The sequence below is a fragment of the Gopherus flavomarginatus genome, chromosome 6 (genome assembly GCF_025201925.1).
Source record: "Gopherus flavomarginatus isolate rGopFla2 chromosome 6, rGopFla2.mat.asm, whole genome shotgun sequence".
Classification (NCBI taxonomy): domain Eukaryota; kingdom Metazoa; phylum Chordata; order Testudines; family Testudinidae; genus Gopherus; species Gopherus flavomarginatus.
Genome location: NC_066622.1, coordinates 124,619,235 through 124,643,623, shown reverse-complemented (window position 1 = coordinate 124,643,623; position 24,389 = coordinate 124,619,235). Strand labels below are relative to the sequence as shown.

General features: G+C 40.8%; 1 protein-coding gene and 1 long non-coding RNA gene across 6 annotated transcripts in view; one reads left to right on the top strand and one right to left on the bottom strand.

Annotated features, from left to right (window-relative positions):
* RAB11FIP2 (RAB11 family interacting protein 2) overlaps positions 1–21,172 on the bottom strand; it is a 47,092-nt gene extending 25,920 nt beyond the window's left edge. The window contains exons 1-4 of one of the 5 annotated variants that reach the window (XM_050959017.1): positions 21,075–21,172; positions 19,557–19,910; positions 3,129–3,571; positions 1,583–2,048 (exon numbers count right to left, since the gene is read on the bottom strand). In XM_050959017.1, the coding sequence (XP_050814974.1) occupies positions 1,583–2,048; positions 3,129–3,571; positions 19,557–19,906 (1,259 nt within the window). In that variant the 5' untranslated portion in view covers positions 19,907–19,910; positions 21,075–21,172. Of the gene's footprint in view, positions 1–1,582; positions 2,049–3,128; positions 3,572–19,556; positions 20,632–20,678; positions 20,919–21,074 lie in introns of those variants that run through there. The other 4 variants (XM_050959015.1, XM_050959016.1, XM_050959018.1 and 1 more) reach the window with 4 other exon arrangements.
* LOC127053791 (uncharacterized) lies at positions 20,652–20,921 on the top strand. Its single transcript, XR_007775119.1, has 2 exons — positions 20,652–20,730; positions 20,867–20,921. It is a non-coding gene; the product is annotated as an uncharacterized LOC127053791 (long non-coding RNA).
* Positions 21,173–24,389: the final 3,217 nt, after the last annotated feature.

Sequence of the window (24,389 nt, the reverse complement as noted above, 5' to 3'; positions counted from 1 at the left end):
TTTACTGTAAGACTAACAGATTTCAAAAATTAAGAAGTTAGCACAGAAGTCTCTAATGCACATTTACATCAGATAATAAGAAAGGAAGAAAATAACCTTACTATTTACATAATACTTTACATCTTCAAAGCCCCTAATCAATTCTAATATTCTCACAAAAATTTTAAGGGGTACAGAAGCATCATCCCTATTTTACAAATAAGGAAACTGAAGCAGAAAGGTTAAATGATTTGCTGAAGGGTACAGAAGGAGCTCTTGCCTGAGCTCAGATTATCAGAAATTACAAGTTCCTATACCTCCATATTTCCAACATCTCTTACTCTTGCTGATTTTATTGTAATTCTCTAACAGAAGGTTAACCCTTATTAAGCTTACCAGAACAATGAAAACGAAATCCTGCTTTCCCAAGGGCTACTGCATTCATTTGACTGTTGGGAACAAATAGGTGCTATAAGCAAACTACTGACATCTCTCCCCACTTCTGAAGTAGCAAATACAATTACTTTTTATTTTCATAATGTATTGTTTTATAACAGCAAGTATGATCAATAAGGTGGGCAATTAATGGATTGCCTAGGTGATGAACAAAAGCCTCCTTCCAGGAACTCAGTTAGCCAACAATTAACTATACGGTCAGGAAATGCTATTCCTCAAATTATTATTGTTTAATCAAAAATGCCAAACTAAATTAATTAGGATTAACTTGGGGTCTGATCTAAAGCTCACTGTAGTCAATAGAAAGACTCGCATTAATTTCAAGAGGCATGGTAGACCCACCAAGAGTTCACATGTGTGTGTGTGTGTGTGTGTGTGTAAGTTAGCCACCTAATTACCTTTGAGTATGTGTGCTCCAGGTATCTTAGATAATAAATCAGACAAAAAAAAATTGCCAGTCTTTTTCAGATTCACTTGATCCAGACAAAAACTTGTATCATCCCAATCTCCAGTCAGCTATGGTCAAAACTAAAACCAAAACCAAAGCCACCACCTCAAACCTTAAGTCCCAGATTCGAAAAGGCAATACACTTCCTTCAACATTAAAAGCTTAATGGTCAGCCATCCTGATGCCTGAGAAAAACAGACCCTGTCCTTCCAACCCTACATACAGAATAGTTTTACATTCTTCATGTGGTTTCCATGTAAACTGTGTAAATGACATTTCAGCCTTGAGGTTCTATCAGATAATCTTCAGATACATGCTGCATGAGGCCAGGTATATGGTTTCTTTGTAATTTAAGCAAGACAAGTGCATTTGTTTATCATTTACATTACCTTGCCTTTTAAACCTCTAGTTGGGAAATGTACCCAGATATTTCTGAGTGTACTAAGATGTGGAGAACTGGAGGAAGGCTCCGGGGATCAAATCAAGTTTGATATAACGCGGTTTCACCTATAACACAGTAAAAATTTTTGGCTCCTGAGGACAGTGTTATATCGAGGTAGGGGTGTAATAAGAAATTCATCATTTTTACTTACAAATAAACGTATACAATAAAGCACAAAGATTATATACTTGAACACAAACACATTTTCATTTATATAACATGCTCAAGACATCAGGTCCAAATAAAGTAAAACCTACCTAGATGCCGGCAACATGCTTGTGGGCTTGAAGTTTGTTGTAAACGGATTACGTGAATCATAATCAAAACTCTCCTTATGACTTTCAAATGCACTAGGTGATTTCAAGTCAGTGGAACTGTCAGATCCCCCATTGCTAAGTTTGTCCAACTTCTTGCCATCTTTTTTTCCAGTCACTCTTTCAAAAAGGCTAACTTTCTCCTTTTTCTCTTTTTTAATTTCTTTTTTTATTTCAACAGGCTTGGAAAACAGACTTATGTTTTGGTCCCACGATGCAGAGCTTTCTTCAAATGGATTTTTCTGTCTTGGCAGCGTTGCAAACTTTTGGGGCAATGAAGCACTCGCATTTGTAAAGGGGTCATTTTGCGCTTCAGATGCTGATTCGCTTTCATCAGCTGTGTTGTCAAGTTGGTTCATTTTAGAAGTATCAGCACTTAATGTCCTCCTATGTGGAGATTTTAGACTTCCTGCAAACAATTTTGTTGTTAGTTTATAAGCAGTGAGACATTACCTCACACTTTATGTTCAGTGGAGAACTCATGTTATTAAATTCAGGTTTAGAAGTTTTGCAATTGGTTCCAATTTCAAGAGACAATTTTTACTGAGCTTTAAAAAAAAGCAAAGCGGTTGTGGTTCCCAGTATGTGGTTAAGGAATTTTTAAGGAATCCATATGCTCTGCAATAAGCACTTATTTTCTATCTCAGTGGTTTTCACGCTGAGGTCCGCGAGGGTACTCCAGGGGGATCTGCAAATCATGTCCAAGGCCACTGGCCCCACTGATTAGCAACATGCAGGACATGCTGGGAGGGAGGAGGAATGGGGATGGGGCGTGCTCAAGGGAGCGAAGAGGAGGGGCAAAGGCAGAGAAGAGGTGGGGTGAGGCCAGGGTCTGGGGCTGAGCAGGGGCTGAGCACCCCCAAGGAAAATTAGAAGCCGGCTTGGGGATCTGTGAAAAATTTTAAATCAAAATGGGGGTCCTTGGGCTGCTAAAGTTTGAGAACCGCTGATATGAAAATTAGGTTGTACACACAAGGTGGTTGTGACTAGTCTGAAGTTGTAGAACAATACATTTTTGTCATTTTCTAAAAGAAATTTTGCACAACTAAAAGTATTTTTAATTCTTTATCTACATTAGAGTTACTCTGGTGACAGTTTCTGGACATTCTAAAAAACATGATCAGATTATTTTTTTCTTAAACATTTCTGACCAGTTAAACTATGTTTTGTATTGGATTGCTACATAAAATGTAACGTTATTACTGTATGCTTTAAACTTAGGAAAAAATGGGCAATGAAACAGTCACAGAAGCTGGTTATTCCCTGTTTCTTGGCAACATTTAAATAGGAAATGGGCATTACCTACTGATCTAAATAAAAAGGCAAGACTTCTATGAATTAACCTACTGTACAGAGAAATAATTTTAAACTTCTTTGTCTGGAATTTACAGCATGCACTAAACGCAATAGATTCTTAAATGTTTTCACACTGATAGCAACGAGACTACAATCATAATGGCTAAGATGAAGAAAAACATGTTTTACTTACCACTTTCGTCAACAGAAGTAAAAGATTCTAACTGACTTCTGAAAAGGTGTGTATGCCCAATTGTGCTGGATTTCATTTTTTCTGAAGACACATGTGATCCAGTTAAGTCAGACATTGAATGAGCTGAAGATAATCGCTGAGGTCCCAAAAGGAAAGGTTTTTTTGGTTTTGATTTTATTTGTATTTCATTACTAGACATGTCCATGTTCGCATCAGGTATGTGAGTACTCAGAATGATTGCAGAGGATGTATCCGAAAGCATCCCATCATTCTTTCGACCCTTCATTTTGTCTTTCAGTTTAGCAAAAGGGGATTTTGTTTTGTCCTTCATTGACAGATCAAACATGCTTGCTGTCATATTATTCCTCATAAACTGAATATTGACTTTGATTTCTCCTCTGTCTTTAGTTCTTTTCCCCTGTTTGGACTCTAGGCTAAACCATCTTAAAAGAAAAAGGAAGAGAGAGAAAGCAAGTTGAGATATGTTTCATTATGAAGACTAGTCATAAAGCTGCATGCTATTTACAAGTTAAAATAATCTTGATATTGTAAACTGAACACTAGTGCTATAAAGATTTTTATTCCTGGAACTCTTTGTTAAGATTTTCTGTGTAATAAATTGATCAAATTTATATTTTTTCCAATATAAATTTTTGAAAAGGAAGCTTTAAAAAATTACTTTGGCACTTGGAATTTGAGACTGGTGAAAAGTTAGGCTTGGTGCAAGTGTACTAAACTCCACTGAAGTCAGTAGAGTTGCATCTGCTTAACAAGGCTGAATCTGGCATCTAGCACTAAGCAGCCAAATATTTTTTATTTTGCCATTTAAAAGAACATTGTCAACATTTCCAAAATAGCCTTTATTTGTAAATAATGTACTACATAAATGTGTTTACCCAAAATTCATTTTTGTTTTTGTTTTGCTTAAGTTTATATGCCAGTAAATATTTTTTTTCCTCCCCTGCTGAGGTTTACGTGAGTGGCACTAGCAGAGAAGTAATCACAGACTGCCGTTGGGACCTTTGGGTAATTCAGGGCCAAACATCCCATCAGTTATGCAAGTTCATTTCCAAATGCTTTTGATGATAGTTGCAAGAGCACAAATAGTGGAGCATTGTGGGGGGCATGCCTCTTAGGTATGCCCCCCACAATGAAGGGTTTGCTCCTCCCCTTGCTGGTGACCGTAGCACTAATATCAGCATTCTCTACCCCTTCCTGTTTGGCTTTGGAACCATATTGACTCCCCACCCCTGCAGGGAGGAGCAGAGGAGTGAGGGCCCCATCATTTCCCCTTTCCCCTAAAACCAGTCCAGTGATGCTCCCTGGTCAAAGGGATTAAGGGCCCACCTGACCCCAAGCATGCTCTATTCCTACTCCGTTTTGCACCCTAATCCCAAGGAGGCATCTGTGGAGCTAAGACTCCCTCTACTTTCTATACCTATTCCACTTGTACACAGGACTCAGTGAGGGTCATTATCTCCTACCACATTTCCTCCACCATTACTTTCCATGTTCTGAGCAGGATACTGAGGGGCCTCTAAAACACACACAGAGTCCCCAATCCTGAAAGAACGGGGATAGGCACGGGCTGAAAACATTCCTACATCTCTTCTTCCATTTCTCCTTGCCCCAAGAGGGTTTGAGGTTTCCTTCAGCTCCAGCCGCTCGTACAGCCATATGAAAGGTATCAAGGGAGTGTGGGAAATTTTCACTCTCTAACACCAGAGAATAGAGTGAGGATTGAATGAGGGAAACAGGCTGTCTCCATGACTCACTGAAAGGGTCCGAGGAAGCGGACCCCCAGACACACACCCAGTTGCTCATTTACTTGGCTCTGGCAGGTGTCTAGGAGGTGATGTTACACCTTGGTTCCTGCAAGACCAATACAATTTCCCTAACCAATCAATTTTATATATACACACACATACATATATATACACGAGGGCTTGTCTACACTGGCAATGTTAAAGCACTGCCACGGCACCACTTTAACGTGGCTTGTGTAGTGGTGGCACAGCACTGGAAGAAAGCTCTCCCAGCATTCTAAAAAAAACACCTCCACAAGGGGCGTGGCTCCCAGCAGTGGTGCACTGTCTATACTGGCACGTTACAGCGCTGAAACTTGCAGCACTTGGGGGGCATTTTTTGCACACCCCTGAGCGAGAAAGTTGCAGCACTGTAAAGTGCCAGTGTAGACAAGCCCTGAGTTAGTCAGCAGCAACATCCGGCTGAACTGTGACATGTCAGCAGCTCCACAGCTGTGACATGTCAGCAGCTCCACATGCACTGTCTAGAAAAAACACATGCATACGTATTCCCACAGCAGATTAGCATGACGTAAGGAAGTTAAAACAGGAGAGTAGGAAGTGACACTTACTATCAACACAGATAAGAAACTGATTATGCACATAGTACTATCAAATACTCTAAGTAAATAGGCTGAAAAGGAAGAGAAAAATAGTTCAATCCCCTTTAAGATTTTTTGTTTGTTTTCTTTAAACAAGTCATGGCTTAAGTAAATAAAAAGGTTTCAGATCCAGAAATATAAATTTTGAGTTGAGAATGTCCTTCAAAAGGTGACCTGCCAAGGAAAAAATAAAAGGGAGAGGAAGGGACTTTATTTTTTTTCATTTTTTCCTTCTTCATGATGTATAACGAAGGTCCAAATGTTTTATACCTTACTAGCATCAAGTCTTGTCTTTTCTATTTTTACTAAGTATATATTTGAAGGCCCGGATAAGAGGATTGAGAATTTTTTCATCCCTTCAATAAAGGGGTAGAGGAAATACATCTCTAATAAGGATACTCTTCCTTCTAATTGTTAGGCATTTAATTTGCATATAGGTTAAACAAAAAGCAAACAAAAAAGTGTTAACAGTGAAGAAAAAGATTTCTCTTTTCAGTCAACCCGACATCACCCTCTTTAGTATCAGTAATGCCACAAACCTAACTAGTTCATCTGACTCTTTAATGGAAAAAGAAGGTAGACAAAGCCTAAACTCTAATGTAAACAGAAAATACATACGCACACATATACTTGTCCTTTGTACATCATAAAGTAGCAAAAGAAGTGAAAAAAACCAACTCTCCGATGTCCTTTGAAAGGTCACCTTTAAAAGAAGTTTGCTCAGACTCCATATGTTCTACTGTCTGTATTTAAACACAAAAATGAAAAAATCCATGCACATACACCATACACAACCCTTATGTTTTATCGCTGGACTTAAATTGTACATTATTAATAAAAGGAGATCCGGTTTCTCAAGACAAGCAAAAGCTGAAGCAGTGAAAGCTCCCCCTTTTACACCATTTACTGGACAGGCCAAAATTTCATGTGGGATTGTGGATCTGGTTGTTGTCGGAGCACTCTTAAAGGGAAGAAGTAAATTCTGGCAAGAAAGACCAGGAAACAAAAAAAAATGACACAAACTTTAAGTCAGTTTTTCCAAATTTAAGAAGTCCAACCTCAGCAGTGATTAAGAATTTATCCCCCCACTAAATCTCAGACAGGAATATTGTATCTTTGACAGTATTCTTGCAAGGATATTCCTGAATTTGCGTATGTTTTCATTTAGGGATCAGAACATTACTATAATTTTAAACGGACATCTGATGTTTATTAACTTGTTTTGCAATGTCAAAACACACATTTAAGGTTTAAAAACAGAAATGTTAGTGTATCTGTGTGTGGATAGTCCTTTACTGTTTAATATAAGCCAACTACTGAAATCATTATCACAAGTTAACTAATGTGTGTCACTATCGGTATCGCCTGTTATTGGCACACGTACAGCAAACTATTTTGACATTCATAAAAGCCTGAAGGAGTTTCATTATAGAACATTTACAATTTGCATGTTGCCTTCGGAGTATATGCAACTTGCATTCAAAGACTTTAAAGAACTTCACACCAAAAAAATAGTTCAGTTGCAAAAATGAAAAAAAAAATCCCTTGAAAAAAACAAAAATACACGTGGTGCTTGATCCTGCACCCATTGAAGTCAACAGCAAGGTTCCCATTGATCCACTGGTGCAGGTCTAGGCCAATGGAGCCTGATCCTGAACTATTTACTCATGCAAAATTCTCATCAACTTGTTCTTGGTATAAAAGCACACATTTGATTTTTATGGCAACTACAACGTTATTTTGGTAACTTTGGAGACTGTATCTTACATTTTAGTTATAATGAAATTTCCATATGCTTCAGCTCATAAGAGAATGAGAGAAGTAGACTCAACTTCTGATTTTTTATTCAGTCAAATATTTTTTCTAATACTGATAAGAATAAAACAATAAATCTTGCGAACAGTTCATCATGAACAATCAATTCCTAAACAAAGTGAATATTTCTTATTAGAATCTATTTTTAAAGTACAAGGTTGTGTGCAGCAAATAGAGAAACAACGTATATAATAGGAAAAGAATTTGGAAAATAAAGTTGATAGCAGCATATTGGGCCTGAATTATTAAATTCCATTATACTATTGCCAATTTTTATATTGTAATGTATTATAAAAGGTTATAAAACTTGCTATTTTGGTTTTGCTTACCGTACTTTTAACCACAATAAATGTTGCAGTTGACAGGATGCCATGAGTTTTTTCCTTAGAAAGCCTGCATAAACTAGGAAAATAGCCAGTAACATGCATTAACATGAACTTTTATTTAATAACCAAGTATTACATCCATTCTTACAGAGTCTTATTTAAACAGACCTCATACCAAGGCTCAACTTCAAGGGAAGTCCTACTGCCTTCTGCTTCAGATTCAAAATTCTTGCCCTCATCTTCAAAGGTTCTGAAGATGATGCCTATGCCTATTTCCTCTTATTTTATTTCATTATTCTTCTTCCCTTTCCGACTATGCCTCCCATCAAAACAATTTTTGTTTCCTTTTCTCGTACATTTCTGAGAATCCTGATCATGGGCTTTCATTCCTCCCCCACAAGTTTTTGGTTATCTTGATTTTGTAGGTGGTATTATTTGTATAGCTCTTCTACACTCCAGTAGCCCTCTCAAAACATAAAGAATAGGAGACAGAAAGGTTCAAGACAAACTAGGAAAAATCTTATTACCTAGCAGCCCAAGACAACCAACAATCCAGTCTGAACAATCATGGTTATTTCTAACCACTAAAGAAATTACTTAAGAATCCTGTAATTAATAAGGAACTAACGTCCACTATTCTGGCAATCTTCTTAATGGCCCTCTTCATGCCACATATATAAACACCACAATACCAGGAGCACAGACTCCTTTACCTTGACAGTAGTAGACTGGAAAGGTGAGGAGGAAACTATACTCTGTTTCTATTATACTGTATATACTAGTACATAATAATTAAGGCCAAATTTTCATATACACAAAAAGTCAAGTGAGACAGCAATTCAACAAGTTCACTCAATGTAGCAAGAGCTACAAGCCCACTTCTGTTTTCCTGGATTTCTCAAGCTGTTAGTTTCTTTCTCCTCATTTTTTTCTGATTCTGTTGGTTTCTCCAACTTACTTTTTCATATTTGATACCGCTCACCTCACACACTTTACACCCTGCTTCCAGTAAATCTTTTGTGACCAATACTTATGCCTGGTCTACCCTACGAGTTTATTTCGAATTTAGCAGCATTACACCAAATTAACTCTGCACCCGTCCACACAACGAAGCCCTTTATTTCTATATAAAGGGATCTTAATATCGATATCTGTACTCCACCACAACGAGGGGAGTAGCACTGAAATCGGTATTGCCATTTCGAATTAGGGTTAGTGTGGCCGCAATTCGATGGTATTGGCCTCTGAGAGCTATCCCACAGTGCACCATTGTGACTGCTCTGGACAGCAATCTGAACTCGGATGCACTGGCCAGGTAGACAGGAAAAGCCCCGTGAACTTTTCAATTTCATTTCCTGTTTGCCCAGCGTGGAGCGCTGATCAGCACAGGTGACCATGCAGTCCCAGAATCAAAAAAGAGCTCCAGCATGGTCTGCACAGGAGATACTGAATCTGATCTCTGTATAGGGAGATGAATCTGTTCTATCAGAACTCCGTTCCAATAGACGAAATGCCAAAACATTTGAAAAAATCTCCAAGGCTATGATGGACAGAGGCCACAACAGGGACTCAACACAGTGCTGCGTGAAACTTAAGGAGCTGAGACAAGCGTACCAGAAAGCCTAAAAATTAAATGGACGCTTACGGAGGGAAGGGCGACTGATGAATGTAGCTATCCCACAGTTCCTGCACTCTCCAAAAACTATTTGAATTCTTGGCTGAGCTCCCAAAGCCTGAAGGGTCAAAAACATTGTCATGGGTGGTTCAGGGTATATGTTGTCTCCTCGCTCCCCTCCCTCCGTGAAAGCAAAGGGAAAAAAAAATCCTCTCTCGCCTTTTTTCAACATCACCGTGTCTACTGGATGCTGCTGGCAGACGCGGTGCTGCTGCGCTACACACCAGCATCCCCTTCCCTTCCCTTGCCTTGCGGACGGCAGATGGTACAGTAGGACTGATTGCCGTCATCGTCGTCCCGTGAGTGCTCCTGGCTGGCCTTGGTGAGGTCGGCTGGGGGTGCCTGGGCAAAAATGGGAATGACTCCCAGGTCATTCTCTTCTTTAAGCTTTGTCTAATGGAGATTCACTCCTGCCTGGAATATCATAGCAGCTGGAGGCTGCCCTCCTCCCTTTGATCTCTGCTTGCAGAGGCAATAAAGTCAGTGTTGTTATTCATGCATTCTTTATTACTTCATCACACAAATGGGGGGATAACTGCCACAGTAGCCCAGGAGGGGTGGAGGAGGAAGGAAGCAACGGGTGGCGTTGTTGCAGGGGCATCCCCTAGAACGGCATGCAGCTCATCATTTGTGTGGGATGCCTGGGGCTCTGACGCAGTGCGGTGGTTTGTCTCTCTGGTTCTTTAGTAGGCTTGCCTGATATTCTAGGCAGGACTGACTCTCCATTAGACAAAACTTAAAGAAAAGAATGACCTGGGGAGTCATTCCCATTTTTGTCCATGCATCCCCGACCGACCTCACCGAGGTTCGGCCAGGAGCACCTACGACGGCAGCAAGACGGTACAGTGTGACTGGTAACCATCATTGTCAACTTGCAAGGCAGCAGAGGGTACAGTAGGGCTGGTAACTATCTCCGCTACCTTGCAAAGGCAAGGGGATGCCATTGTGTAGCGCTGCAGTACCATGTCTGTTAGCAACATGCAGTAGACATACGGTGACAGTGAAAAAAGGCTGAAAAGGCTCCATGGTTGCCGTGCTATGGCGTCTGCCCGGACAATCCAGGGAAAAGGGCACGAAATGATTGCCTGTCATTGCTTTCACGGAGGGAGGATTGACTGACGACATTTACCCATAACCACCCGTGACAAATTTTTGGCCTCATCAGGCATTGGGATCTCAATCAAGAATTCCAATGGGTGGGAGAGACTGAGGGAACTATGGGATAGCTATGGGATAGCCACCCACAGTGCAACACTCTGGAAGTCGACACTAGCCTCGGTACATGGACGCACACCGCTGAATTAATGTGCTTAGTGTGGCCACATGCACTCGACTTTATACAATCTGTTTCCAAAATCGGTTTCTGTAATATCAGAATAATCCTGTAGTGTAGACATACACTTAGTCTTTCTCCCAGTCATGGCGGTAGGCCGTTTTACTGTCACTGTGATTCCTCTGTCTTCTCTCTCTCTCTTCCACGAACTCCACAGAATTTTCCAATTCCAACATTTAATCCTGTCTCCTGTTAAAGGAGAATTGCTTAAAACATTCTGCTCATTATCCAAATAATAATATGGGTGGTGCAAAAATCTATGTATATTCTGTTACAAACCATAAAGTCTGTTACTCACATATAGTCTCATACAAGCCTGTGAAGACAATGGGAGAGTTTCTATTCACTTCAGTGGGAGAGGTATTGGATTATAGAATCATAGAAGATTAGGACTGGAAGAGACCTCAGGAGGTCATCTAGTCCAACCCTCTCCTCAAAGCAGGGTCAACACCAACTAAATCATCTCCGCCAAGGTTTTGTCAAGCCTGACCTTAAAAACCTCTAAGGATGGAGATTCCACCACCTCTCTAGGTAACCCATTTCAGTGCTTCACCACCCTCCTAGTGAAACAGTGTTTCCTAATATCCAACCTAGACCTCCCCCACTGCAACTTGAGACCCTGCTGACAATCATATTCAACCTGTGGCTCAGAATGAAAGCTGGCCTCCACCTCTGTTTCTTGCCACTGCCAAATGTGAGAAGCAATGGAGTGATTTCCCCATTGAGTCCACAACTTTCCAAAGGTTTCAGAGTAGCAGCTATGTTAGTCTGTATCCACAAAAAGAACAGGAATACTTGTGGCACCCATGTTCTCTGTATGTGTATATGTATCTCCTTGCTATATGTTCCATTCTATGTAGCCGATGAAGTGAGCTGTAGCCCATGAAAGCTTATGCTCAAATAAATTTGTTAGCATCAAAGGTGCCACAAGTACTTCAGTTTTCCAAAGTTCTTCTCCTTTTCCCTGTTTGCCAATGAAGTATCTACTGTTTTCAGTTAATGAAAAATATAGGCAAAGATTTAAAAAAATAGGAATCTAAAGTCAGTTACCTACATCAGGATTTAGATTTTTAAATTAGTTGGTTGATTTTCAAAAATACTGAGCACCCAGAAAGCGTGACCACTATTCTCATGGTTTCAGTTCTTTGATTCCACACAGTGGCCTAGTGACTAAAAAGAAGAAAAAGAAAAAAGGGCTCAGCTAAACCACTTACCAAAGAGGAAAAAGGAGAGTTCCCTACATCAGTAGTTAGTTGCCTCTAAAATTACTTATAAATACCATCAAAATCCAAAACAAATGACATAGCACATGCATGTTTAACAAATCTTTTAGCCACTAGGCCACCTGCCTTTCAAAATAAATTGCTCCTGGTAGTCATCCTCACTGTCTTGTAATATTGGAGAGACAAAAAGTGGGTGTTCTTCAGTGAACATAATGAAAGCAAACCCATGCGCGCGCACATCCGTCCCAGAGCAAAACCCATTTTTGGACTTAATGCAGATACGAGTGAATAGCCCAAGTGTTTTCAGTCCATCAATCCCTTGCTTATAAGGGAACCATTTATAAATAACAGAGTTTCCAAATCTTGTGCATGAGGATAAAGCTACATGGGCATTATCCAGCAGGTATTAGAAATTTTGCTTATATCTGAAATAAATGTTTACTGTCTGAATTCTAACTTCACCTTAGATAGGTGCTGGAAGGAACATTTTAATTTATATTAAAGTGAAGGCGAAACTAAAACATAACATCCAATGAGTCAGATGTGCTAAAATCAAGGGAGTAAAAATAACGCTCCCTATGATGATACTCCAAGAGAGAACAAGCAGAATACAAAGAATGTCTTAGATAATCACAGCTGCAACAGTATTTCACTTTAATTTACTTAAGAGAATGAGACCATAGCCTGAAAATTGGGATAATCACATTTCCTTGCAAGAAAACCAAATCTGAAATCTTCGGTGCTCATGGGGAAATAATCAGCCAGGATTTAAAGTATTCCAAGGACTGAATCAGCATTGGGAATAACTAATTTTTCCATTTAAATTAGTCCCTCAAGATTAGGGTTTAGGTACACTGATCATTTCTTCACACAACCTGACTAGTGTGATAATCCATAACTATCTGATTTGTGGGTAGGAAGAGGACTTCAGTGTCCACAGGTGTAAATTCAACATTTTTCACTAGCACTAAATTTAATTAGAAAAAAAGTAGAAGGCTGTTTTCCTGGTAAGATGATCAGACACTGCATCAAGAATATAGAGTGCATCAAATCGAAAGTCGATAAATGGTAACATTAAGGAAGGAAACTGAGTATAGATTGTACTGGATAGGAAGGGAAATGATGGGGGAAATTGATTCATTATTTATTAAAATAAGATCTAAGATATGATGGACAAAGATGTAAACGAAGACTGGAAAACAAGCATTATTTTCTCGAAACTAATTTAAGATGTATACTTTATTTTTTTTGAACTCTGTATCACAACAGCAATATCATGTCACCACAAAACGAATGGAAGTAGGTGTACGAGGATACCTTACTATGGGCTTGTCTATACACCAACTGGAACTGAAATAACTAAACTGGCTTTAACTCACACCATTACTTATTTCAGCGAAGACTATGCATGGACACTCTTATTTTGGAACCAAAGTAACTAAAAGGTATGAATTTAAATAAAGTTAGTTATTTCACATTCAATTTGTGTGTAGACAAACCTCTAATGTGTTACTGAAATTGAAGCCTGAATGAAGTTTAATCCAGATGAGTGCGACAAGTGATGAATCAAAAGGTTAGACAATCTACAGATACGGGCGGAATTACATCTGCTTCCCTCAGAGAGTGTGCTCCCATTTGTTACTGAAGTTTTCATCCAGGGGTATTATTGGATCTTCAATTACTGTGAAATGATCACACAGCAATCTGGGAAAGCAGCTTTTCACCTTTATCTGACCAGAATATTATGACTATTTCTTTCAGAGGAGGACCTTGCTACCACCAACTATGCTTTGTAACCTAAATATTGATAAATTACATGTTACAACTAAAATCAACTTGAAAACCAAGGCTAGCACAGAATGCTTGACTTATTATTTGTCATTGAGTCATTTTATAAAAATATAGAAAAAGCACCAATCCACAAAAAGCTCTGGGTTCCTTGCCATCTTAGTATATTAAGTTGGTGACACCAGTGCACTGTGATCTGCACTGGTAGTCCGTTTCTGGATGGAGTGTAAGATGTTGTTTTGAAAGATACCTAATTCAAGAGATTCCTCCCTCCCATGGCACACTTCCACAGCTACAGTCATAGGTGCTCAAGGTGCAGTCCCCTCAATGAAAAAGAGAAAACAATGTCAGCAAGACAGTAACCATAACTAGCCATAACTTCTGGAGAATCATTGGTTTAAAATAGCCTGAATCTGTCAATAAGACATTCAGGGCATGCAGCAAAATCTTTTAAACAGGCTTTTGAGGATACACGAGCCCATGGGCACAATAAAGGACACGTGTTTGTGATGACGGGATGTATTGATTGGACTGATTTAAGCTTTGGTTATTTTTGGAAGGAAAGGAGGTTGGGATGAACAGAACACGCGGGCGACTATCTTACATTACTATTTTAATTGATGGCAAAGGTCTCTGGAGCCTAGGATTGGGTCCTTTTTGTGTATTAAATAAATAGCCAAGAGAAAAAGCACATATTTTTCACTTGTTGTCAATAGTACCTACAAAGAATTTTTTGAGGTTAGGTCACAACATAGAGATTAAAAAAATCCTCTGTGACAAATTTCGACATGTAAGAAAAAGTGTAAAGAAGAAAAGCTCAAGTTGAAACACTTCAGATGAGTGTTGCATCTCAAAGCATAGCTGGACGTGTAACAGATCACTTCACTAGGAAAAGTAATAAAGTAAATGATAATAAATGGTTAGAAGACAACAAAGTGAAGAGGATGCAAATGAGATGAGTGACACCAGAAGTAAAAAGTTAATCGAAAACCATTCTTGTATAGTACTATGAATTTAATATACAGCACATGACAATAAGAGTTAAACATAGAAATTTAAACAACTAGTATAATAATGTTGTAGCAAATTATTTAAGAGTCAGTTACTGGAGATTATTGCTTTCATGCTGGTTCAGGAATTTATATTATCTTTTATTTTATCATGTTATGCTTGTCAGGAGGTCAGAAGCCTCTGGGCAGAAGTGACCAATAGATAAGTAGATGCATGTACAAACATGTACACATGCTTTAACACACACACACACACACACACACACACTTAATGCAGACTGCAGTGGCAGCAGGGATGTATTTACTTTGCAGCAACAGACAAAAAAGCTGCAATTAAAAACTTGGTTTATATAATGGAAATATAGGCATAATTAGAGCCCTGCACGGATACAAAAATGTGGATCCACATCCAATCCGTATCTGCCAGGATCAACCCGTGATCCACTAGCTGTCTTTTGCCTGCATCTGCAAGCTGTCTCAAGGGCTAGCGACAGGGGGTAGGGGTCCTTGCAGGCAAGAGGCAGCACGAGGGTGAGGACTGGGGGTAAAGGGTAGCATGGGGAAGGTTCTTGAGGATAAGGGGCAGTGTGGGGTGGGGGCTGGGAGGAAGGGGCGTCACATTGTGTGCTGCTCTCGGGGGCTTGTGAGCGACGACACATGGCAGCAGCAAAGCGTGTTACATTCCAGTGGGGCGCCGGGGTCCCACCCGCTCCAATCCCCATGGCCAGGGGTAGGCCTTGCTACCTAGGAGAAGGTGGGCCAAGCCCAGGAACATGGCCAGTGTGCTGCTGGGCCAGACCACAGTGGGGACACTGGTGCTCCCAAAGGACCTGAGCTGCTAGACAGTAAGCGGTGTGGAGATTGGGTGCTGAACAGCTCTGGCTTCAACCTGCTGCCCAGCCCCAGCCACTGGCTGCTGATCCCGAGCGTGCCATGCCACCCCCTGGACTGCCCGAGTTGGACGCTGCAGGCCAGGTGCTGCTGGTGACTACAGCCCTGCACGGTTGTATCTGTATCTGATCCACTATCTGCAAAAATTGTCTGTGGATATGAAGCAGATATCCATGGACTTGCAGGGCTCTAGGCATAATTACCACATTTGCCAAAACAGCTTCTTTTATGAGGATATAACACAGAAATCTTAGAGAGATCTTTAAAGGCCTATTCTAGAGATATCCGTATTTCACAAGATTTTGGAACACTAAAAAACCAGCATATTCATTCAAAATTATCATGTGAAATGAGTCTGATGATTCAGTGTTGTTCCAAATGGACAGAAAAGCAAATTACAAGACCACCACAGCATAGCTGGCACTTTTTCACCAAGACAAAGAAAGAACTGGAACTGGGGTGTTACATGTTCATTGGCTGAGGTGTCAAGGAGAAGTTTGGAAAGTGACTGCTAGAGTCACAACTCGATTTAGCCATTCCAACAACTTTCATTTTTATGAATGTGAAAAATCACCAATTGCTAAAAGAAAGATGTTGTATAATGGCATGTAAAGATTATTATAACTTGATGGTAAAAACAAACATTGTTATATTTTCTTAAGTCTTGTGCCAGAAAAAAAAATCATTAGAATACAAGACGCGTAAGTTCTCTCACCATGCCTCTGCTTGAAAACTTTATTGCTCACAATATTTTTTAAATCACATTTTTTTCTAAGGTACAAGTAGCAAATAAAAAAATCTAAATGAAAAAGACTATTTTTTCCTGTCGTGTGTTCTTGAAGCTGCAATGAACTTGTAAATATATTTACAAACAAAACTGTATCTCATACCCCTGCAGTGGTCCTAGGAATTCAAAATCAGCTGGTAGCCTTCACTTCTCAGACCTATTTCTATAAAGCGCCGGGGAATTGCTGACAAGGTTCAGCATTGTGCAGAATATTAAATATCTTTTTTGTAATACTCTAGTGACTCTTGAGTCTGTCTCTTACAATGCCATATGCACAGCTGTGTTGGAAAGAGGAAGCTATTAAATATATTCAAAGGTAGAAATATTACCAGTGAAGACACAATCAAATAACTGGATCTCATTTATCCCTGAACAAAGCAAGAAATGTTAACACTACATCAACATAAGAAAACCACTCGATGTAATAATGCCACAAGCTTGTTCATTATACCTGAAAGCAGAATCAGAGTTTAATAAACTCAATTAGTGCTTTTGAAACAATCAAAATAGCACTGAGGCATTAAAATTCTTTGTGGTCAAGAACAACTGGCCTGACCCTGAGATGTGTTAAGCATCCTCAACTTTCACTGGCTCAACTAGTTAATGCTCATAGCTGAGAGCACTATTTATTCTAACTGTCAATGTAAGGTTAATAGACTGTTACACCCTCAAAAAAGTCTTTAATAATAATAAAAAGTCAGAATTAAAAAGAATGCTCAATATTATTTCACTTTATTAGAGAGCCTGCATTAGTGTACATATATCCGAAGGTTTGTTCTCTCAACACACATCCCTGGATCTCCAGTAAACAGTAATGGGAAATAATGCTGACATGTATGCATGCAGATACTTATGTAGAGATAGCAAAATCTGTAAAACCACCCGAGTGCATTAGGAGACTAACCCCAATTTTCAGAAGTCTTAGGGCCAGATGGTTCAAGGTATGCAGGCACCTAAAAATGAAGAAACGTGCTTAGTAGGCAATTTTGACAATTTCAGCAGGTGCAAGTCTGCATCTTTAGCCATGTAAATATCTTTTAAAAATCTGACCCTAAGTCACTTTTGAAAATAGTTTATAGTTGCTTTTGAAAATTTACCCTTAGGCCCCAATCCTGAAAAGTGTAGTTTGCAGGGCACAGCTGCAGTTTTGTGGAGCCCCACTAGCTTCAAAAAGGCTCTGCAACAGTGCACCATTCTCTCGCATGTTACATTATGCAGGATATGGGCTTCTTCTCACACTTGAAAATAAGAGCTATAAAGATATAGAACATATGTAAACTTGTGTTACCATAAATACACACACACACACACACACACACACACACACAAAAGTATCTTGAATGTTCATTCCGTTATCACAAGGATCTTATTATTTCAGTGCATACAATACTGGAAATAAAGTCAATTGCATTTTCCGGGAATAATTTTGCAATACTATAGTTCAACCATTACTTTCAGTTAGATTAAAAAAGAGATGTGAAAGTGCTGTAATTCTACTGTGCAAAAAAGTTGCATTGCTCTAAATGGAAGGAGTGATTTTTCACAATAATTCCTGATTTCTTTATATGTATCTCATTTTACCTTTTCCACTTTATGAACATGTATATTAACTTTGATTTACTTAAATCAAGTTTTTGTATTTACTGTTGTCTTGTTTTACTTTATCTTTCATTTAATCTTTTTGTTTTCAATGGGACTAATCACATCCTTAAAGGTATGCATGTGATTAAGTGTTTGCAGCACAGGGTTTAATCATCACTTCCAATTACAGAACATTTAATAACACTTAAGAACTAATTTTGAAGAAACAGTGAAATGTGTTTGAATCAAACTGAAACAGAAATTAGCACACCATTAAGATATAAGCATTAGCATCTATTTCAGTGGAACAGTTGCAATTCTTTTGGCCTGCCTTTAAAAAGACAATACGTTTAAAAACTAACCTATGCCATGATCCTGCAACTGACAGTCTGAGCAGGCATCTACACACATGCAGAGTTAATTGCACAAATGGGGCTTTAGATAGTTAAAGCAGAAATAGTAAGTGCAATTTTACACACCTAACTTATGGCTAGTCCACACAGTTTTTGTACAGATTTAACTATATTGGTTTGGTACTGGTACAGTTAAAGTTATATGACCTCTAGCATGGATATAGTCATACCAGTACAAAGGTACTTACACCAGTACAACTTATTCCCATATATTCAGAAAAATAAGCCACACTGTACCAATATAATTGGGTCCACATTAGGAGTTGTACCAATTTAACTACTTCAGTTAACAAAACAAAAACCTACCTCCACCCTAATCAAAAAAGTTAGATTGGTACAAAAAAGGGGGTGTTTACCAGGCGTTAGGATACTCAATCTTTAAATATATAGTACATTTACTGTACAAAATATTTATAAACCTAACTTTTACATTATTTCCTTTGAGTTCTAGTTGCAAAATGTGTTGGTTAATTACAGTTTTATTTGCATGCTGCTGAAGGCTACTGCAATAGAAGAAACTCCCAGGAACTGGACTAACATGAATAGACCAACTCCAGTTTGTTGCTAAGGCCCAAACCCTACCCTACAAGCTTCTCTGCATGGGCCTGCAGTGCAGAACAGTTTGCAGGATCAACGCCTAAAATGCTAATCAGAATTAGAAGAGTACAGTACAGCAGGGTAAACCTTAATTTAGTCAATGTACATTCAACACTAAATAATAAATGTGGAAAATTTAGAGTCACTTAGTTTTGCAGAATATGAAGACTGAACAGTACATTAGACAGGCTGATGCTAGACATATGCTTGAGGTACATATGCTTCCTCAGTCAGAAATATAGTCCAAAGTGTGTGCCACAAGTTGAAAAAAATGGTTGTACAACTGAGTAGTATGAACAAAAAATTAAAAATAGAATGTAAGATGACGTTAAATATTAATATATTTAAAAATTGTAGACAATTTTATTATCTATGGTCCCACTCTGTCCAGGTGTGCCCATGTGGTCACAGGAAATCTTACTGACTTCAATGAGCATACACCCATGAAGAGCTCATTGTAGGAGAGAGGCTTATAATACATGAATATAATCTACCTATTAATTTTACTTTAGCTATAAGGCTTCTGATTGGGAAGCAGATACCTCAAAAAACACAACAAATGTAACACAAAACATGACTTACTCTGTTTTTCTTCGTTGCTTGTCCTCAAATATATCATTTAGATTTATTGCCACCTGTCCCAAAAACTTATCCAGCCCCACCAGCGACCTGTGCATGACAATCAGGTAGAGGATGTATTTCTCTGGATTCCCCTGCATCAATAATCCAGGGAGCTCAAATGAGGCCTCTTCTTTCCAGATTGGCTCCAGGGTCTTCTCAGCTACCGAGGTGGAGTACTTTTCCTTGCCCAGTTGTATAATAGTGTAGGTATCGTTGGTGCCATTTTTGCCTTTTGGCTTCAGATCTTTGGCTTGAAGAACTGTAACCTGCACGTGGGTTGGGAACCACTTCTGGGCTTGCTCTGCCAACATTATCCTTGAAGGGTTCAGTAGTAGTAGTAACAAAATAAAGTCTGTAAATCTTCTAGTTACTGCACAAGTGCACTTAAAATAGGGATATCTGTGAAAGTCTCAGTGTTTTTTCTCTAAATACGTCGTTTGTTTTGGTTTTGGTTTCTTGGAGGAGAGAGAGACACTAACCATTGCTTAGATTTTCCCTCCAGAGAAGTAACATCTTTAGCTCTATTACTAATTTTTAAAACAAAATTCTCTAATATTATGGTTTTTCTTCCACAACAACTAACTAACTCTTCTTTACTCAGTTTCTGCCCTCACACCATAAAAAAAAAAACCCAACAACACCACAACAAACTCCCATATCCTTTCAGGATAATCCTGAACTTTTAACAAAATTTCCCATTCCCTGCAAGGCAGTCTACTGTGGCATGGCAGGTCCCTCCTTTGCAAAAGGAAGGGGGCAGAGGGTGAGATGGGGTTTAAAGGTCTGTAACCAACTCTAGCCGGCAACTCTTCTCACTCACAAACTCCCCTTAGCGACAAATACACCCTGGTCCCCTCTTGAACCATATTCTCGCAGGAGTCCCAACATACCCTCCCTTAGAAATCATCCCTGTGTGTGGAGTGCAGGGTCCCCCTCAGCAATGCTCCACCACCATGCCCCACTTGGTACTGGGAAGCCCTGGGGTCACCACACTCAGTTCCCCTCCCCAGATATGGGAAGCCCTGGGGTCACCACACTCAGTCCCTCCCCCCCCCCCTCGGATATGGGAAGCCCTGGGGTCACAACACTCAGTCCCCCCCCCAGATATGGGAAGCCCTGGGGTCACCACACTCAAGTTCCCCCCCCCAAGACGTGGGAAGCCCTGGGGTCACCACACTCAGTCCCCACCCCTCAGATATGGGAAGCCCTGGGGTCACCACACTCAGTCCCCACCCCTCAGATATGGGAAGCCCTGGGGTCACCACACTCAGTCCCCTCCCCCAGATATGGGAAGCCCTGGGGTCACCACACTCAAGGCCCCCCCCCCAGACGTGGGAAGCCCTGGGGTCACAACACTCAGTTCCCCCCGCCCCAAGATGTGGGAAGCCCTGGGGCCCTCCCCGGGTCTGGGAAGCCCTGGGGTCCGCTCACTCTTCCCCTCCCGCCCCCGCTCTCGCCGGCCTCCCCGTGGCCCCTTACAGCCTCGGCGCCTCAGTCCCCAGCCCTGCAGCTGCGGAGGGGGCGGGGGCGGCTCCTCGAGCGCGGCGATACCAGGCTGGGCTCCCCGGCGGCTGACGAGCCTTCTCCGCGACTTGCGCCCCGCACTGACGCTGCCCGCCCTCCGCCCGCACAGTCTGCGCCGCGCTCGGCCTGCTGCCGCTTCCGCCTTTCGGCTGCGGCGGCTGCCTCCTCCTCGGCGGTCAGAGGGCAGGGGGCAGGGTTCAGTCCGCTCACTGCCGGCCCCCGGGCCCTGGCAGGCCTCTGCCAACCCCACCCTGCCTCAGGAGCCTCCTGCGAGCCGGTCCCACTCTCGCACTGCAGTGGGGAAAGAGGGGACCCCCTAATCCCTGAGCAGTAGGAGAAAGGCTGGATCCCTTAGTTGTGGGCAGAGGGATTCACCCTAACAGCAGGGGAGAGAGGGGACCTTTGCAGCATTAGGAGGAAAGAAGAAATCCCCCTAATATTGAGGTAGAGGAAGGAAGAGGGGAGACCTAATATTTTTAGAGGCAGAAGGAGCCATGGCCGGGTTGGGGAAAGGAAGAGGGGACCTTTAGCATCTAGGTAGGGCAAGGGGATGCCTTGAATTCCTCCTTTTTTAAAGCAGGGCAGGAAGAGATCCCTGCTAATATCTTGGGTGGAGGTGGGAATGCACAGTTTTGTGGAGGAGATACATATACACCCCCAGGTTGTGATTGATTTTAAAGCAGTGTTTGAGAAAAGAAAATGGGGGACCTGATAAAAGTCTTCTGATGTATGAAGGCACTTGGCCAGGACAAGAAGTAATGGGTTTTATCTGCAACTGGGGAAATTTAGGTTAGATACCCTGAAAAAAAACTTTCTGGCCACTAGTGTAGTTAAGCTCTGCAAGAGGCTTCCAAGAGAGGCTGTAGAATTCTTGTCACTGGAGGTTTTAAAGAACAGATTGGACAAACACGTTTCAGGGATTTTGTGGGTTTAGTTCAGGATTTCTTCAAAAGTGGTCGCCGCTTGTGTAGGTAAACCCCTGGTGGACCGGGCCGGTGTGTTTACCTGCCCCGTCCGCAGGTCCGGCCGATCGCGACTCACTGGCCACAGATCGCTGCTCTGGGCCAATGGGAACTGCTGGAAGCGGCAGCCAGTAGGTCCCTTGGCCCACGCCGCTTCCAGCAGCTCCCATTGGCCCAGAGCAGCGATCCGCGGCCAGTGGGAGCCGCGATCGGCCGGACCTGCGGACGGGGCAGGTAAACACACCGGCCCGGCCCACCAGGGGCTTTCCTTACACAAGCGGCAACCCCTGTTTGAGAAACCCTGGTTTAGTTCGTCCTGTCTTTGTGCAGGGAGCTAGACTTGATGGCTTCTCAAGGTCCCTTCTGGTCCTACCTGTCCTTTCTAGGATTCTATGAAAAAACTCTTGCAATTGAAAGGATATTGCTGCACATTTAAATAAGACATATAAGACTTTCTTGACATATAGGTAATTCAGATTGTCCCAGCTTTTAGAAACTACCAAATATTTCACCACTTATGCATTAAAGATTAGTGTCCACAATTGGGCAATAAATCTAGATGTACAACTTGTCCAACCCTGTCGCTTATATCTCCTATTTTAAAGGAAGTTTTCAAAATTCCCAGTCTTGAGATTCAAGATTTTGTGAAATCTGTTTCAAGAAACTGAAATCTCATTTTTTTTCAACTCACCCCACTTTGACCACACCGTTTAGTTTAAATTAAAGAGTAAAAGTAATTGTAAAGTGTTTGGGGGTACAGTAGAACTTCAGAGTTACAAGCACCAGTTATGAACTGACCGGTTAACCACAGATCTCATTTTGAACCAGAAGTACGCAATCAGGCAGCAGCAGAGACAGAAAAAACACATAAATACAGTACAGTACTGGGTTAAATGTAATCCAAAAAATAAAGAGAATGTTTATAAAATAAAGATTTGACAAGGTAAGGAAACATTTCTGTGCTTGTTTTGTTTAAATTAAGATGGTTTAAAACAACATTTTTCTTCTGCATAGTAAAGTTTCAAAGCTGTAGTAAGTCAGTGTTCAGTTATAAACTTTTGAAAGAACAACCATAACATTATGTTCAGAGTTACAAACATTTCAGAGTTATGAACAACCTCCATTCCTGAAAAAGCAGCAAAGAATCCTGTGGCACCTTATAGACTAACAGATGTTTTGGAGCATGAGCTTTCGTGGGTGAATACCCACTTCGTCAGATGCATCTGACGAAGTGGGTATTCACCCACGAAAGCTCATGCTCCAAAACGTCTGTTAGTCTATAAGGTGCCACAGGATTCTTTGCTGCTTTTACAGATCCAGACTAACACGTCTACCCCTCTGATACTTGCCTCCATTCCTGAGGTGTTCTTAACTCTGAGGTTCTACTGTATATAGTTTGAATGGTGTTACCCCCCCAGGAGACTTTTGTGTGTGTGTGTGTGTGTGTGTGTGTGTGCGCGTGTGCCTGTGCATAGCCATAGCTACAGATATTAGCTATATTTCTACATACACAGGCAGACACTTTATGGTTGCTAGACTATATATCCCACCAACACAAACCATAAAAAGTAAATAAATGAACAATTATGTCATTCAACACCTCATGGAAACTAGTCATGAGTTCCTCTTTGCAACCATATCTGCTTTTGGTACACCACCCACAGCCCACGTCTCCACACTAATACTATATAACTACTGGTACTCTTGAACTCTGATGTGGACTGGCTATTTGTTAGTGTATGTGTATTGAAGATTAAATAGGATTGGTTTGTCCTTCAAAATGTAAGACTGTGAGATAATGTTTTTTTTGTAATGGCAAGAAAAAGATACATGTATAATCCATGTTAATGTGATAAATTTGGTATTGATTTTTGTGTGGGAATTACAAATATTAAATCTGCATATCTATTTGCTAAAGTGTATTATACCTGTGGTCAGAATTAAGACTGCACATTGGCTGTTCAAGATGAACAGCTCTTCCACACACACGCTCCTTCTTTTGTCTCTCCTATATCCCCTTCCGGCATCCCCAGTGATCATCCTTTAGATATGACAAACACTGGAGTGGGGGTGGGAGGCTATAAGGAACATGAAGGGATGAATGGTCAAGGGGAGTCAGCAAGGATATTGATGATGGTAGGTAATGTGTAGGGGAGACGATAGGTTAAGGCTGGAGGACTACTATGGCAATGTTGTTTTGCAGTAAGTTGGCTGACTGGGGCGGTGCGGGGGGAGATTCTTTGGGATCTTGTTGAACACCTTGATTATATCTTCCACAAGTATTCACAACAGAAACAACATTTGCAAT